Source organism: Girardinichthys multiradiatus, chromosome 4 (assembly GCF_021462225.1).
Source record: "Girardinichthys multiradiatus isolate DD_20200921_A chromosome 4, DD_fGirMul_XY1, whole genome shotgun sequence".
NCBI lineage: Eukaryota > Metazoa > Chordata > Actinopteri > Cyprinodontiformes > Goodeidae > Girardinichthys > Girardinichthys multiradiatus.
This window is the reverse complement of record NC_061797.1, coordinates 10864090-10882008: the sequence shown is the minus strand read 5'-3', so window position 1 is coordinate 10882008 and position 17919 is coordinate 10864090. Positions and strand designations below refer to the sequence as shown.

The following is a 17919-nucleotide window of genomic DNA, read 5'->3' as shown; positions in this document are numbered from 1 at the left end:
TTAACCCATGATGATCGTGCACACATCTGTTTGTGTTCTCACCGCTGATGTCCCACGTCACTTATTCCACCGAGATGGATTTGTCCAGGTGTTTTCATGTCCTCCTTGCCCAGTCCAGTCCTCTAGAATCAAGTCACTTGTTTCATCTTATTCTGCTCGTCCCTCATGACATGTCAAACCGCCGTTCATCAGTCGCCGTATCATTTACATGAGAGTGAATTTTAATCATAATCCACCACTATTCTAAAATACATTGTCAATGGTACCAGGACCAGATCGATGCTGCAGTGAAGCAGCTCCTCGCTCTCAAGGCAGAGTTTAAAAAGATCACTGGTGAGGATTACAAACCGGGGATGGGCACACCCTCTTCCTCGGCTGCAGCCACTGCGACCTCTTCCTCCTCCTCTTCTTCTTCTTCTTCTTCTTCTTCTTCTCCTGGTCTGTATGAGCGTGTCGCACTTCAGGGGGAGGTTGTGAGGAAACTGAAGTCTGAAAAAGCCCCCAAGGTATTCAGATATAAAGCACTGAATTCTGTATAAAATAGCTTTGCTCTTAATGTAAGAAATGGGTAAAGCACGCTTCAGAGACGTGTCAATCAGCAATGTATTTATTTATTTATGCTGTCAAAAACTGATTCTGCCTTTGCTACGATGTGATTGGAGAAGTGATTCTTTTTTCATATATTCCTATCATCATTACAGTTTCATGTAAAGCTAACAGTTTTCTTTTTGGTGTGTTCAGGTATTTGCTTCATCTTCTTCATGTAACTTTTATTTTACATCTTAATGAAATCCCAGTTCCAATGGAAATAAACAAGATTGGCTTTATGAGTTACTAACAACCACATGACGAGTAAATAGGAATGGCTATTCTGTTAGTAAACCTGGAAGCAGGATTGTTCCTGACTGGAAGTTTTATTTATTTGATATACTTGGTATCTGCAGGAAGCATCTTCTTCTTCTATGAAGCGACTGATTCAATAATGCAAACAGAATAAATTGACCAATCGATTAATCCGATTAATTGTTTCAGTCCTAGTATCTGGTTTTGCCTTGACACAAATGTTCAGGGATAAACAGGAGTAAATGAAGTTACAAGTTTGCTTCTTGGTGTTTCCACAGGACAGGATTGATGCAGCTGTTAAACAGCTTCTTACCCTGAAAGAAGAGTACAAACAGGCCACAGGGCAGGACTACAAGCCAGGAGCAGCCCCTGCCCTAAAGACCACCACCCCATACCAGAACAGTGCTAGCCCCGTTTCCGCTGCCACTAGTACCCTCTATGAGATGGTAGCTGAACAAGGAGAGGTGGTCAGGAAGCTGAAGGCTGAAAAAGCCCCTAAAGTGAGATTTATCAATTGCACATCTTAATTAACACACACAGTTGCTTATTGATGACCTTTGAACTATCTTACAGTTAGTGATGTCGGAGCCACAAACATCCATGTATTTTATGGAGATTTTATTTGATTGACCAACACAACAAAATGCATAATTGAGAAGTGGAAGGAAGCTGATGCATGGTTTTAAAAATGTTGACAAATAAACATTTAGAAAGTGTGACGTGCATCTATCTACTCGTACTCGTCGTCTTCCGCTTATCCGGGACCAGGTCACGGGGGCAGCAGACTCAGCAGAGACGCCCAGACGTCCCTCTCCCCAGACACCTCCTCCAGCTACTCCGGATGGAGCCCAAGGTGTGTCTCTCGGCTGGCCTGGGAACACCTTCGACTCCAAGGTGTTCCCAGGCCTGCCAAGAGACATAGTCCCTCCAGCGTGTCCTGGGCCGTCCCCTGGGCCTCCTCCCGGTGAGACGTGCCTGGAACACCTCCCGAGGAAGGCGTCCAGGAGGCATCCGGTGTAGATGCCCGAGCCATCTCAACTGGCTCCACTCGATGTGGAGGAGCAGCGGCTCTACTCCGAGCGGACCAAACTCCTGCTCCGCTCGTACAGAGATCGGATGGCCCCTAATAAAGGGCCCCCGATTCCATACTCCTGGAGCACCCCCCACAGGGCATCACGAGGGACACAGTCGAATGCCTTCTCCAGGTCCACAAAACACATGTGAACCGGTTGGGCAAACTCCCATGAACCCTCGAGCACCCTGTAGAGGGTACAGAGCTGGTCCAGTGTTCCACGACCGGGACGAAAACCACACTGCTCCTCCTGAAGCCGGGGTTCGACTATAGGCTGGACTCTCCTCTCCAATACCCTGGCATAGGCCTTACCAGGGAGGCTGAGGAGTGTGATCCCCCTGTAGTTGGAACACACCCCCCGGTCCCCCTTCTTATAAAGGGGGACCACCACCCCAGTCTGCCAGTCCAGAGGCACTGTCCCCGACCGCCACGCAATGTTGAAGAGGCGTGTTAACCATGACAGCCCTACAACATCCAGAGACTTGAGGTACTCAGGGCGGATCTCATCCAACCCCGAAGCCTTGCCACCGCGGAGCTTTTTAACCACCTCGGTGACTTCAGCCTGGGTGATGAAAGAGTCCAACCCCGAGTCCCCAGCCTCTGTTTCCACCACGGAATGTGTGATGGCAGGATTGAGGAGATCCTCGAAGTACTCCTTCCACCGGCCGATAATGTCCCCAGTTGAGGTCAGCAGCCTCCCAACCCCACTGTAAACAGTGTTGGCGAAGCACTGCTTCCCCCTCCTGAGGCGCCGGACGGTTTGCCAGAATCGCTTCGGGGCCAACCGGTACTCCTTCTCCATGGCCTCACCAAACTCCTCCCAGGCCCGAGTTTTTGCCACAGCCCGGGCCGCAGCACGCTTGGCCTAACGGTACCGTCAGCCGCCTCAGGAGTCCCACAAGCCAACCACAGCCGATAGGACTCCTTCTTCAGCTTGACAGCATCCCTTACTGCCGGTGTCCACCACCGGGTTCTGGGATTGCCGCCGCGACAGGCACCGCAGACCTTACGGCCGCAGCTACGGGCGGCAGCATCATCAATAGATGCGGAGAACATGGTCCACTCGGACTCTATGTCTCCAACATCCCCCGGAATCTGGTCGAAGCTCTCGCCGGAGGTGGGAGTTGAATACATCCCTGGCCAAGGGGTCCGCCAGGTGTTCCCAGCAGACCCTCACTATGTGCTCGGGCCTGCCAAGTCTGTCCAGCTTTTCTTCTCCCCCAGTGGATCCAACTCACCACCAGGTGGTGATCAGCCCCTCTCTTCACCCGAGTGTCCAAAATATGCGGCCGAAGGTCTGATGATGCGACAACAAAGTCGATCATTGACCTCCTGCCTAGGGTGTCCTGGTGCCAAGTGCACTGATGGACACCCTTATGTTTGAACATGGTGTTCATTATGGACAATCCGTGACTAGCACAGAAGTCCAATAACAAAACACCACTCGGATTCAGATCGGGGAGGCCATTCCTCCCAATCACGCCTCTCCAGTTGTCACTGTCGTTTCCCATGTGGGCGTTGAAGTCCCCCAGCAGAATAATGGAGTTCCCGGGAGGGTTGCTATCCAGCACCCCCGACAGGGACACCAAGAAGGCCGCACTACCACTCGGCCCGTAGACCGAGACGACAGTCAGAGACCTCTCCCCAACCCGAAGACGCAGGGATACGACCGTCTCATCCACTGGGGTAAATTCCAACACGAGACGGCTGAGCTGGGGGGCAACAAGCAAACCCACACCAGCCCGCCGCCTCTCCCCGTGGGCCACTCCTAAGCAGAAAAGAGTCCAATCCCTCTCAAGGAGATGGGTTCCAGAGCCCACGCTGTGCGTGGAGGCAAGCCCGACTATTTCTAGTCGATATCTCTCGACCTCCTGCACAAGCTCAGGCTCCTTCCCCCCCCAGCGAGGTGACATTCCACGTCCCTAGAGCCAGCCTAAGCATCCGGGGATCGGGCCACCGAGGTCTCCGCCTTCGTCCGCCACCCAATCCTCTCTGCACCGGTCCCTCACGGTTCCCCCTGCAGGTGGTGGGCCCACTGGGGGATGGCCTCGCGTCTCTCGTTCGGGCTTTGCCCGGCCGGGTTCCGCGAGGAGCGACCCGGCCACCAGGCGCTCTTCAGCGAGTCCCGACCCCAGGCCTGGCTCCAGGGTGGGACCCCGGCTCCACCGTGCCGGGCGACGTCACGTGCCTCGATATTTTTGTCCTCATGAGGGATTCTTGAACCACTCTTTGTCTGACCCATCACCTACAGCCTGTTTGCCATGGGAGACCCTACCAGGGGCATTTAAGCCCCAGACAACATAGCCTCTAGGATCATTTGAGCACTCAAACCCCTCCACCACGTTAAGGTGACGGTTCAAGGAGGGGTGCATCTGTCTATTATTTACTCAAATCTAGAGACTGACATTTGTGCCATTTCCCCTTTGAAAAATAGCTTGAGCACAGTCAGACTGGATGTAGAGAGTCTATTAATAGTACGTTTCAAGTCTTGCCCCAGATTATAAATTGGATCAAGGTCAGGACTTTGACTGGGCCATCCTAATGCATGAATATGCTTTTATCCAAGCTATTCTGGCTGCATGTTGAGGCTTGTGTCTTGTTGTAAGATGAACCTATGCCCCAGGCCCAAGTCCTCTGCATTGGGCTGACACATAAAATCCCAATAAAATACTAGCTTAATTATATTTATAGTATATTTTTTATTAAAGTTTGTGAGTGTAAGTTTACCTCCTGTGAAGGTGATCAAGGGAAATGCTCTTGTTTTTCTGTTGTGGTGTTGCTGGGATTAAATGTGATCAGATGTTTTTCTTTGAACTTGTGTCAGGATCAGGTCGACGGGGCGGTGAAACAGCTTCTGGTTCTAAAGGAACAGTATAAACAGCAGACTGGACAGGAATACAAGCCAGGCTCACAATCCTCAGCTAGCCCTGCTCAGACCCAGGCCAGTACTGCCTCCACCCAAACCAGCACCTCAGCCCTGGCTCAGCAACTCTTCTCACAGGTGGCCCAGCAGGGAGAGCTGGTGAGGAAACTGAAGACTGAGAAGGCTGCTAAGGTAAGGGACAAGTCACAAGTTGTTTTCACAACCCTGACAGGACATGTCCCATTAAAGGGAATGAACCGCTCTGTTCATACAGTATTCAGTCTGCAGGAGAAGTGTTACACTGCTGTCATGTTTTAGGAGCAGGTGGATGAAGCTGTGAAGACTCTACTGGACCTGAAGAGCAAGTACAAGTCTCTCACTGGAGAGGACTACAAACCAGTAACTGCTGCTGGAGCCACTGGAGGAGAGGACAAGAACCGCAAGGAGAGGGAGAACAAGTCTGAGAAACAGGGGGGAGGAGGTGGTGGAGGAGGGAAAAAGGGGAAAGGAGACAAGGGAGGTCAAGGAAAGGAGTCATTTGGAGGTGCAGGAGGCACAGGAGAGGGACAAGGCCCCAAGAAACAGACACGGTGAGAGAATAATGATGGAGAAGGAGAGAGAAGCTGTAACAATGATCATCTGTTTCAGTTTTAAAACCAGTTCAAGACACACCTGGACTTCATACTGGAGCTCTTATTTGAGTTTATCTAAATTTTAATAAAAAATGTAATTTTCAGGAAAATGAGGAACAAAATGTTATTTTACTTTTTATGTATCAAGGAGCTGTTACATCATTTCAAAAGCATTAATAAGTCATATATCTGGGACTTTAGTAAAGGACAGAAATCATAGATGTGTTTCCATAAACTGATCATCCACAGCTGCTTGTTCTAGTAGTTGTCTGTAATTATTTAGCACCAAAGTTGGAAGGTCTTGGCCAATAAAAAGCCTGGATGCAGAGTCACTTTGTCAGTCCTCAGTGTGATGTTGTTATGAATGACTCCTGGATGGTTTTAGTGCATTGCTGTAGAGCAGTGCTGGCACACAGGTTCATTGGTGTTTGGAGATGATGTGGACACAGAAGATGGATTTGTTAAGACCACACACTGCTGTGAGTCAGTGACTGTTAAGAGTGGTGAGTCAGACTTCACTTTCATGTTCATCAAACCAATCTTTCACCAGTCTTGCTGTGTGTATTGGTGCATTGTCATCCTGATACACGGCACCGCCTTCAGGATACAATGTTTGAACCATTGGATGTACATGGTCCTCAAGAATGGTTCGGTAGTCCTTGGCAGTGACGCGCCCATCTAGCACAAGTATTGGGCCAAGGGAATGCCATGATATGGCAGCCCAAACCATCACTGATCCACCCCCATGCTTCACTCTGGGCATGCAACAGTCTGGGTGGTACGCTTCTTTGGGGCTTCTCCACACCGTAACTCTCCCGGATGTGGGGAAAACAGTAAAGGTGGACTCATCAGAGAACAATACATGTTTCACATTGTCCACAGCCCAAGATTTGCGCTCCTTGCACCATTGAAACCGACGTTTGGCATTGGCATGAGTGACCAAAGGTTTGGCTATAGCAGCCCGGCCGTGTATATTGACCCTGTGGAGCTCCTGACAGACAGTTCTGGTGGAAACAGGAGAGTTGAGGTGCACATTTAATTCTGCCATGATTTGGGCAGCTGTGGTTTTATGTTTTTTGGATACAATCCAGGTTAGCACCAGAACATCCCTTTCAGACAGCTTCCTCTTGCGTCCACAGTTAATCCTGTTGGATGTGGTTCGTCCTTCTTGGTGGTATGCTGACATTACCCTGGATACCGTGGCTCTTGATACATCACAAAGACTTGCTGTCTTGGTCACAGATGCACCAGCAAGACGTGCACCAACAATTTGTCCTCTTTTGAACTCTGGTATGTCACCCATAATGTTGTGTGCATTTCAATATTTTGAGCAAATCTGTGCTCTTACCCTGTTAATTGAACCTTCACACTCTGCTCTTACTGGTGCAATGTGCAATCAATGAAGACTGGCTACCAGGCTGGTCCAATTTAGCCATGAAACCTCCCACACTAAAATGACAGGTGTTTCAGTTTCATTGTCCTACCCCTGTATATTATTGGTGTTTTAGCAGCATTTAGAATAATTGTTGTTTTTCTGTTTTAAACATAATGAGATCAGGGTATAGATTTTTGTTTGAAGAATCTCATACTTGGCCAATGCCTAGTGGTGCACAGAGTTTAGGAAGACTGACTTCTTTGTAAATGGTAATCAGAAAACCTGATGAATTAAAGAAACTGTTGGATGCAACTGTAAGATGTGAAAAGTCAAAAAAGATTTTGTTCCTCAAAAACAAACCAAAAAACGACTAATTTGTGTCTTATTTTTGTCATTTTGCTGCAGAGGACTAACTTGGTTTGAATTGCATCGGTTTCTGGACTGAAAAGTGTATCATGGTTTGCATAATGTAACGGACCTGTAAAAGTGTGTGTGTGTTTAACTCAATAACTGCAGCCTTTAAACCAACAAATATTCAGCTTTTGAACAAAAAATAAACTAATGCTTAAAAACTGACTAATTGACAAGGTATTGTGTAACTTTCAAAGTTTCCTTCAAATACTGAATTATTTTCTTTCCCTCTCAGGTTGGGTCTAGAGGTCAAGAAAGAGGAGAACCTTGCTGAGTGGTACTCTCAGGTGAGACTTATTCACTCCACATTACTTTCAGTCCGTTTGAATAAAAGTCCAGAATATCCAAAGTTCTTTGTTTTCTCTTTCAGGTCATCACTAAAGCAGAGATGATCGAGTACTATGATGTGAGCGGCTGCTATGTGCTGCGGCCGTGGTCCTACTCCATCTGGGAGGCAATAAAAGACTTCTTTGACAGGGAAATTAGAAAACTGGGTGTGGAGAACTGCTACTTCCCCATGTTTGTTTCCCAAGCTGCACTGGAGAAGGAAAAGTCCCATATTGCAGATTTTGCTCCTGAGGTAATTAAAACTCTGAAAAACAAGAAATCAGAAGTATAACAGTCCCCAATTGAGGTCACCAGCTCCCCACCCCCACTCTAAACAGTGTTGGAGAAGCACTGCTTTCCCCTTCTGAGGCGCTGGACAGTTTGCTAGAATTGATTTGAGGCCAACTGGTGGTGCTTCTCAATGGCCTCACCAAACTCCTCCAAGGCCCGGGTTTTTGCCCCTGCCACAGCCCGGGCCACGGCACGCTTGGCCTCACCGTACCCGTCAGCCGCCTCAGGAGTCCCACAAGCAAACCACAGTCAATAGGACATTTTCTTCAGCTTGACAGCATCCCTTAATGCCGGTGTCCACCAACGGGTTCAGGGATTGCCGCTGTGACAGGCACCGCAGACCTTACGGCCACAGCTATGGGTGGCAGCATCAACAATAGACGCGGAGAACATGGTCCACTTGGGCTCTATGTCTCCAACGTCCCCCGGAATCTGGTCAAAGCTCTCCCGGAGGCGGGTGTTGAATACATCCCTGGCCGAGGGCTTCGCCAGACGTTCTCAGCAGAACCTCACTATACGCTTGGGCCTGTTGAGTCTGTCTGGCTTTTTCCTCCTCCACTGGATCCAAATCACCACCAGGTGGTGATCAGTGGACAGCTCATCCCCTCTCTTCACCCGAGTGTCCAAAACATGCGGCCAAAGGTCTGAAGACATGACTACAAAGCTGATCATCGACCTCCTGTCAGGGTGTCCTGGTGCCAAGTGCACTGATGAACACCCTTATGCTTGAACATGGTGTTCATTATCTCGTCCACCGGGGTAAATCCCAACATGAAACAGCTGAGCTGGGGGGCAACAAGCAAGCCCACCCCAGCCCGATACCTCTCCCCACGGGCCACTCAAGAGTAGAAGAGAATCCAGCCTTTCTCGAGGACCTGGGTTCCAGAGCCCACACTGTGCGTGGAGGTGAGCCCGACTATTGCTAGCAGATATCTCTCGACCTCCCACACTAGCTCAGGCTCCTCCGCCCCCCTGTGAAGTGACACGTCCCTAGAGCCAGTCTATGCATCCGGGGAACGGGTCGCCGAGGTCTCCACCTTCGTCCGTTGCCCAAGCCTCTTTTCACCGGTCCCTCATGGTTCCCTCTGCAGGTGTAGGACCCCCTGGGGTATGGCCTGGCATCTCTCATTCGGGCTTGGCCCGCCCATGGTCCCGCAAGGGGCAACCCAGCCACCAGGCTGTCCCCAACAAATCCTGACCCCAGGCCTGGCTCCAGGGTGGGACCTCGGCTCTGCCGTACCGGGCTATGCCACGTACAGTACAGACCAAAGGTTTGGACACATCTTCTCATTCAAAGAGTTTTCTTTATTTTCATGACTATGAATATTGTAGCTTCACACTGAAGGCATCAAAACTATGAATTAACACATGTGGAATTATATACTGAACAAAAAAGTGTGAAACAACTGAAAATATGTCTTATATTCTGGGTTCTTCAAAGTAGCCACCTTTTGCTTTGATTACTGCTCTGCACACTCTTGGCATTCTGTTGATGAGCTTCAAGAGGTAGTCACCTGAAATGGTTTTCACTTCACAGGTGTGCCCTGTCAGGATTAATAAGTGGGATTTCAAGCCTTATAAATGGGGTTGGGACCACCAGTTGTGTTGTGCAGGAGGTGGATACAGTACACAGCTGATAGTCCTACTGAATAGACTGTTAGAATTTGTATTATGGCAAGAAAAAAGCAGCTAAGTAAAGAAAAAGAAAAACAAGTGGCCATCATTACTTTAAGAAATGAAGGTCAGTCAGTCCGAACAATTGGGAAAACTTTGAAAGTGTCCCCAAGTGCAGTCGCAAAAACCATCAAGCACTACAAAGAAACTGGCTCACATGAGGACCGCCCCAGGAAAGGAAGACCAAGTGTCACCTCTGCTGCGGACGATAAGTTCATCCGAGTCACCAGCCTCAGAAATCGCAGGTTAACAGCAGCTCAGATTAGAGAACAGATCAATGCCACACAGAGTTCTAGCAGCAGACACATCTCTAGAACAACTGTTAAGAGGAGACTGTGTGAATCAGGCCTTCATGGTAAAATAGCTGCTAGGAAACCACTGCTGAGGACAGGCAACAATCAGAAGAGACTTGTTTGGGCTAAAGAACACAAAGAATGGACATTAGACCAGTGGAAATCTGTGCTTTGGTCTGATGGGTCCAAGTTTGAGATCTTTGGTTCCAACCACCGTGTCTTTGTGCGGCGCAGAAGAGGTGAACGGATGGACTCTACATGCCTGGTTCCCACCATGAAGCATGGAGGAGGAGGTGTGATGGTGTGGGGGCTCTTTGCTGGTGACACTGTTGGGGATTTATTCAAAATTGAAGGCATATTGAACCAGTATAGCTACCACAGCATCTTGCAGCGGCATGCTATTCCATCCGGTTTGCGTTTAGTTGGACCATCATTTATTTTTCAACAGGACAATGACCCCAAACACACCTCCAGGCTGTGTAAGGGCTATTTGACCAAGAAAGAGAGTGATGGGGTGCTGCGCCAGATGACCTGGCCTCCACAGTCACTGGACCTGAATCCAATCGAGATGGTTTGAGGTGAGCTGGACTGCAGAGTGAATGCAAAAGGGCCAACAAGTGCTAAGCATCTCTGGGAACTCCTTCAAGACTGTTGGAAAACCATTTCAGGTGACTACCTCTTGAAGCTCATCAACATAATGCCAAGAGTGTGCGGAGCAGAAATCAAAGCAAAAGGTGGCTACTTTGAAGAACCTAGAATATAAGACATATTTTCAGTTGTTTCACACTTTTTTGTTCAGTATATAATTCCACATGTGTTAATTCATAGTTTTGATGCCTTCAGTGTGAAGATACAATATTCATAGTCATGAAAATAAAGACAACTCTTTGAATGAGAAGGTGTGTCCAAACTTTTGGTCTGTACTGTTCCTCAATTTAGTAGTCCTCATGAAGGCGCCATCATGAATGATGGGCATGTTGGTAATAAATACAACTCCTGTGTAAAGCTGTAAATCTATAAAAGTGCTTGATGTGCCTATGATCATTATAGATGGTTGTTTTCAGGTTGCCTGGGTAACCCGTTCAGGAAAGACTGAGCTGTCTGAGCCCATCGCTGTCAGACCCACCAGTGAGACAGGTCTGTCCAAGCACCTTGGATTTGATGTTCTGCTGTGTTGATGAACACAACGTGAAGCCTTGGAACAAAGTTACACATTTTTTTAAAAACTGCTGATGTGTTGGTACTGATCTTCTGTTTTTGTTCGTCTCAGTGATGTATCCGGCTTACGCCAAATGGGTCCAGTCCCACAGAGATCTGCCAATCAAACTCAACCAGTGGTGCAACGTTGTGGTTAGTAAATAAAACTCACCCTCTTTGAAACTCACCCTCCTTGATTAGTGCACAGATCTTTTTGTGTTTTAACACTTCAATACGCTGCCTTTTAGAGATGGGAGTTCAAACACCCCCAGCCCTTCCTGAGGACACGAGAGTTCCTGTGGCAAGAGGGACACACAGCATTTGCCACAAAGGAGGAAGCAGCTGAGGAGGTACCACACCTGGCAGCTGAACAGCAGCCCTTACCTACTGCATCATGTAAAGATTGTTTGACTATTTATTTTTTCGTCCTCCATATATAGGTGTTGCAGATCCTGGATCTGTATGCCAGGGTGTATGAAGAGCTGATGGCCATCCCTGTGGTGAAGGGGAGGAAGACTGAGAAGGAAAAGTTTGCTGGAGGAGATTACACAACTACAGTGGAGGCATTCATCTCTGCTAGCGGCCGAGCCATTCAGGTAATACACTGGATCGTCTTTCTGACCCCTTCATTCTGTCCTATTTAGACAAGGTGGGTACAAACATGCAAAATTACTCTTACAAATTTAAAGCGCCAGTTGTGCGTGGAATTTAATGCCCCTTTTCCACTAGTCCCCACTCAGCGTGGTTCAGTGTGGTTGCATGGAACCGTTACCGTTTTTAGTACCTGGTTGAATGCGGTTCCAACCATGCCGAGTCATGCTGAAAACATGACGTCAGAAGACTGTGGATCTCTGATTGAGATGGGAGTGGTGTCATTAGTCACTGCATACATACTATAATAACTAATATCTTCAACCATTAACTCGGTGTATGCTGGGTTTATTGTGTAAATGACCACTATGACAAGCTAGTGCTACGTAGCGCTAGCTCACCCTCGCATCCTTTAGCCACTTCATGGCTTCCCTCTCTCTCCTGTACTGAGTGTTTTGTCTTGCCACCCCCAGCGTTTTCTGGCTCTTCTTTCACTCTGAGTCTGAGAACAGCCACAGACTGAGCAGCAGTCAACGCTTTTGTTGTGTTTGTGTCACAAGAAATCACATCAATCACATTACTTTTTCGCACCGCCCACATTGAGATGGTACTCAATTGTAATGGAAGACGAACCAAACCATGTAGAGCCGACCCGAGGCGAACCGTGCTGAGTAGAAACTAATGGAAAAGGAGCATAGCTCTGCCAATAAGCCTAAGGGTTCACCTTCCAACAGGATAAAGGCTCTACACATACATGCTTTACAACAAAGCATAATTACATATTAAAATGGCCCAGACAAAGTCCAGAGCTAAATTCAGTTGAGTAGCAAGACTGTGTCAACTCTTGCAGTTGCTGTTCAGACACACTAGATGCAGTCTGACTGACCTCAATTTATTTTGTAAAGAGGAACAGAAAAACATTTCAGATGTGCAAAAAAAAAACCTGTAGTTGCAGTGAAACGTGTTTTTACCAAGTATTTACTCAGGGGGGCTAAATACAAATGCAAGCCACACTTTTCAGATTTTTATTTGTCAAAAAACGAAAAGTTATTTTCTTTCCACTTCAAAATTAGGCACTACTTTTTGTTGATTTATTACATAAATTTAGGGCGTACGATATCAGGAAAACAAATAATTGCGATACGATTGCAATGATTAATATTGACCCATATTTTCTTTCTCTTCTCCACTTTTTGGGAAGTTAAGCATCTTGGGCATCAAGAGCAGTAAAAGTCTGCCCAACAAACTAAATACATCATAAGTCAGTAGCAGCTGAATAAACTTTTACAAAAGCCCAGAATAAGATTCACATCAATAATAAAATCAAACATTGTGGGTGGAGGGAAGGACAGAAGTTAAGTGTATAGATGACATTTTTACCTATCTCTTCCCTCAACTGTCTCTGGGAATATTCCTGGCAAATAAAATACGGATTGGAATGGAGTGTTGAAAACGACACAGTGGGGAAGAGGAGGAGTGCAGGATAATGTGGTTGCCAGAAACGTGGCTCTTCCCCATCTTACAGTGTATATACAGGGGTTGGACAATGAAACTGAAACAGCTGTCATTTTAGTGTGGGAGGTTTCATGGCTAAATTGGACCAGCCTGGTAGCCAGTCTTCATTGATTGCACATTGCACCAGTAAGAGCAGAGTGTGAAGGTTCAATTAGCAGGGTAAGAGCACAGTTTTGCTCAAAATATTGAAATGCATACAACATTATGGGTGACATACCAGAGTTCAAAAGAGGACAAATTGTTGGTGCACGTCTTGCTGGCGCATCTGTGACCAAGACAGCAAGTCTTTGTGATGTATCAAGAGCCACGGTATCCAGGGTAATGTCAGCATACCACCAAGAAGGACGAACAACATCCAACAGGATTAACTGTGGACGCAAGAAGAAGCTGTCTGAAAGGGATGTTCGGGTGCTAAACCGGATTGTATCCAAAAAACATAAAACCCCGGCTGCCCAAATCACGGCAGAATTAAATGTGCACCTCAACTCTCCTGTTTCCACCAGAACTGTCCGTCAGGAGCTCCACAGGGTCAATATACACGGCCGGGCTGCTATAGCCAAACCTTTGGTCACTCATGTCAATGCCAAACGTTGGTTTCAATGGTGCAAGGAGCAGAAATCTTGGGCTGTGGACAATGTGAAACATGTATTGTTCTCTGATGAGTCCACCTTTACCGTTTTCCCCACATCTGGGAGAGTTACGGTGTGGAGAAGCCCCAAAGAAGCGTACCACCCAGACTGTTGCATGCCCAGAGTGAAGCATGGGGGTGGATCAGTGATGGTTTGGGCTGCCATATCATGGCATTCCCTTGGCCCAATACTTATACTAAATGGGTGCGTCACTGCCAAGGACTACCGAACCATTCTTGAGGACCATGTGCATCCAGTGGTTCAAACATTGTATCCTGAAGGCGGTGCCGTGTATCAGGATGACAATGCACCAATTCACACAGCAAGACTGGTGAAAGATTGGTTTGATGAACATGAAAGTGAAGTTGAACATCTCCCATGGCCTGCACAGTCACCAGATCTAAATATTATTGAGCCACTTTGGGGTGTTTTGGAGGAGCGAGTCAGGAAACGTTTTCCTCCACCAGTATCATGTAGTGACCTGGCCACTATCCTGCAAGAAGAATGTCTTAAAATCCCTCTGACCACTGTGCAGGACTTGTATATGTCATTCCCAAGATTAATTGACGCTGTATTGGCCGCAAAAGGAGGCCCTACACCATACTAATAAATTATTGTGGTCTAAAACCAGGTGTTTCAGTTTCATTGTCCAACCCTTGTATGTTTTATGGAACCATGGGAACTCCTTGTGGTGATTCATAAAGTATTTCTCAATACTTTTTTGTCCCCACAGGGTGCTACATCCCACCATCTAGGTCAGAACTTCTCCAAGATGTTCGAGATTGTGTTTGAGGACCCCAAGAAGCCAGGGGAAAAGCAGCTGGCTTTCCAGAACTCCTGGGGCATTACAACCAGGACCATCGGCGTCCTCACTATGGTTCACGGAGACAACATGGGACTTGTACTTCCACCCAGGGTGGCCTGCCTACAGGTACACACATCTATAGCTTTTTAGACTTTGTTACAAATGGCTCCTAAAATAAAATCTGACAAACTGCTCCTTTTCTCAGGTTGTCATTATTCCATGTGGGATCACTGCATCCCTGTCAGAGCAGGATAAGGAGGCCCTCTTGGCTCAGTGCTCCAAATACCTGAGCAGGTTGCTAGATGCTGGCGTCAGGGTGAAAACCGACCTTCGAGACAATTACTCGCCAGGATGGAAGTTCAACCACTGGGAGCTAAAGGTCTTGATTCCGTTTAGATTTAAAAATGAGTAAAATGAGAAGATATGATCAAATAAAGCAACCATTCAGTAAATTATCAAGAAAAACCAGCTCTACTTATGTTCTGCTGGTCTTTTTTTTTTTCTTTGCCTGTATCCTTTCTGTAGGGAGTCCCTGTTCGTCTGGAAGTGGGCCCCAAAGACATGCAGCAGAAGCAGTGTGTCGCAGTGAGGAGAGACACCGGCGCAAAGATGACAATTCCAGAGGCCGAGGTGGAGAAACGGCTGCTTGGCACGTTGGAGGATATCCAGAACAACCTGTTTAAGAAGTAAGGAACATGGCTGGACCTGTGCAACATGAATGCTGAGCTTTAAAAACAATATACTTATATGGCATGTCAGTAGTCCAGAATAATAAGGTTTCACATTAGTGTCAGAATTTGGCATGCTTGTTGCAGAAGAAGGTTATGATCACTGTCCTCTGGCTTACACTACTGCATGATGGGTACGTAGTGTTGATCCCTACGCCCAAAAAATTATTAGCCCTACCTGCTAGGAGGGGAATTACTCAGGATTTCTGCACCCTGCTTTTCTGATTACATATTATCTATAAAATGTCTTGAATGTGTTCATCAGAGCTTCAGATGACCTGAAGACTCACATGGTGGCTGTAGACACAATGGAAGAGTTCCAGAAAGAGTTGGACCAGGGCCAGGTGAGTCCCCCCTGTTCATACCACAGATTCTTCTTTAGCTTCAGGGTTACAATGCAGTCCGGAAAAAATGACTTACATTTAGGCGTTTTTCCATGTCTGGTCAGGTATTGGAAAGAAAACAGTGTGTAGAAAAATATTTGCTTTTCAAGAAACTACTTTCTGTCTATCCATCCATCTGGCTGCAAGTCCTTTTGTTTTTCCATCAACCATCCATCTGTCCATACAATTCTTTGCTTTTTTGATCCATTTGGTTTTACGCGTCCCTTTCAAACCATCTGTGCATCCATCTATCCTCTTGTTTCCATCCATGCACCCATTCCTTCCATTGGTTCTTCTATCAACCACATCCAGCCATTTGTTTTTCCATCATCCGTCCATCTTTCTATTTATCCACTCCCTTCTTTTTCCGTGCTTCCCACCCTAGTCTTATTTTTTTGCAGGTTCCGTACGCAAAGTCTGACCACTGTAGAAATATTTACAACAAATTTCTTGTGAACTTTAAAAATGAAATTCTTCTCTTGAATTCTGAGTCTGGAGAATCCAGAGATGTGTGGAGACGGTGTACCTTCCTCATTAGAGCATATAATCAGTGGATCGTATGTCTTGTTTCATAGATTGTTCAGATTCCTTTCTGTGGAGGAATCGAATGTGAGGACTGGATCAAGAAGACCACTGCCAAGTATGTCCAACATCTTTGTTTATAATAAGTTTCTGTTTACTGTCATTTAGGATCATTTACTGATATTTTTTATTATTAGTCTCATTTTGATAATTCATATGTCAGTGAGGAAGTGGAGAATTAAACCTATACTTCCTCTCACAGGGACCAGGACCTGGAGCCTGGAGCTCCATCCATGGGAGCTAAAAGCCTGTGCATCCCTTTCTCTCCTATTAAAACCCTTCAGCCAGGTCAGATGTGCGTCAGCGGCAAGGAGCCGGCGCAGTATTACACTTTGTTCGGACGGAGCTACTAAGCACCCACTAAAAATGACCATCCCAGTAGAAAAAGGGCTGCCCCACGTTCTCTAACCTGTTTAACTTAACGGAGGGGGCTGACTCCTGTGGTTCAAATTTAAAATATGTATGTTTGTTTTCATGATTTTCTACATGTTGTGAAGCAAATTAAGGGAAGTTAGGGATCTGGAAATAGTTTACTGTTAGAATTTGCTTATTATCCTTTATCAGGCCTTTTTATAGCAGAGGCATCCCAAAAGGCAATCCTGGTTCTTGCCCAGAATTTCCAAAAGGCAGACTTGTTGCTAAACCTAATGTATTTTCTAGAATTCAAATGTAATCAGTGTCATGGTTTTGGTCATAACTTCTGTATCTAATGGGTTTGAGGGTTTAGAAATCTGGAAAACACAAAACATAAGAAGTAGCAATGAAAGGAATTTAACAATCTGCTATCTGAGGAAAAACCTGGCAACACTTCGGCCTCACTTGTAGAGGAACTGTCTCAGGAACTTGGTGAGTACTAAGACTTGCAGTGGGAGAGTAATTCTCACAGGTATATCAGCTATGCTGTTTGTCCGGTTCCGTCATGTTGGCTCATTGTGATCTTCTGAAGCCTACAAACTGTCACCGGAGGAATCACTATATGTTGACAGGTCAATGATGTAGCTGCATACCACTTTTGTCCAGCAAAATATCTTTGCAGTCTGTGTATAATAAAGTAATTTCCACTGCAAACGGTCCTGTGTTGTTTGAGTCATATGGTCTATTGTATGGTAAAACTAAAATAACTTAATGGGAGTATTGCATTATTGATAGCTTTTGGAATCGTTCAAAATTACATGAAGTCTGTCATAACTAACTTGAACAACAAGCAGATGGTTAATTGCTGTGATGTAACTAATCAGGATGCTTACATCAGGAGTCCTAATGTAGGTCAATTTGATATATTTTCAAAATAAATAAGTAATATCTGTTCTGTACTGAGGCTGTCAGTAACGATTTTTGATGTGGACGATACTGTATGGCTTCCTACACAGGGCAGCACAACAAAACGTCATCAGGTGTGGCCTGAACGTAACCGATCTTTCTATGGCTTATTGGATACACAAATGTGTATTTTGCTGCTTTCTTGGCATTAGGGTCGACTCCAATTGATAAAATATAAAAAGCACAACATTTAGTCTGGTCAAACATGGGAAAAATGATTCCACTCTGATTATGAATACTCTATGTCACCATCTTTTAGTTTTTCGTTTTGTAGTGTTTTTTACAACAGTTTTTGTTTTAATTAAAGTAATCGTTTAGAGTGGAAAGGTGTAATTTGAAATGTAATAGTTAGCATTGTGATTACGTCTTTTATTTTGAAAGCCTATGG

At 46.2% G+C, this 17919-nt stretch overlaps 1 protein-coding gene across 3 annotated transcripts in view; it reads left to right on the top strand.

Moving 5' to 3' along the window:
* eprs1 (glutamyl-prolyl-tRNA synthetase 1) overlaps positions 1–17279 on the top strand; it is a 34073-nt gene extending 16794 nt beyond the window's left edge. For 2 of the 3 annotated variants that reach the window (XM_047363434.1, XM_047363433.1), the window contains 16 exons: positions 270–506; positions 1122–1343; positions 4740–4970; positions 5097–5368; positions 7432–7483; positions 7567–7776; positions 10846–10918; positions 11052–11131; positions 11227–11328; positions 11419–11574; positions 14447–14644; positions 14724–14897; positions 15044–15204; positions 15512–15590; positions 16205–16269; positions 16414–17279. In XM_047363434.1, the coding sequence (XP_047219390.1) occupies positions 270–506; positions 1122–1343; positions 4740–4970; positions 5097–5368; positions 7432–7483; positions 7567–7776; positions 10846–10918; positions 11052–11131; positions 11227–11328; positions 11419–11574; positions 14447–14644; positions 14724–14897; positions 15044–15204; positions 15512–15590; positions 16205–16269; positions 16414–16564 (2463 nt within the window). In that variant the 3' untranslated portion in view covers positions 16565–17279. The remainder of the gene's footprint in view (positions 1–269; positions 507–1121; positions 1344–4739; positions 4971–5096; positions 5369–7431; positions 7484–7566; positions 7777–10845; positions 10919–11051; positions 11132–11226; positions 11329–11418; positions 11575–14446; positions 14645–14723; positions 14898–15043; positions 15205–15511; positions 15591–16204; positions 16270–16413) is intronic. The other variant, XM_047363436.1, reaches the window with a different exon arrangement.
* Positions 17280–17919: the final 640 nt, after the last annotated feature.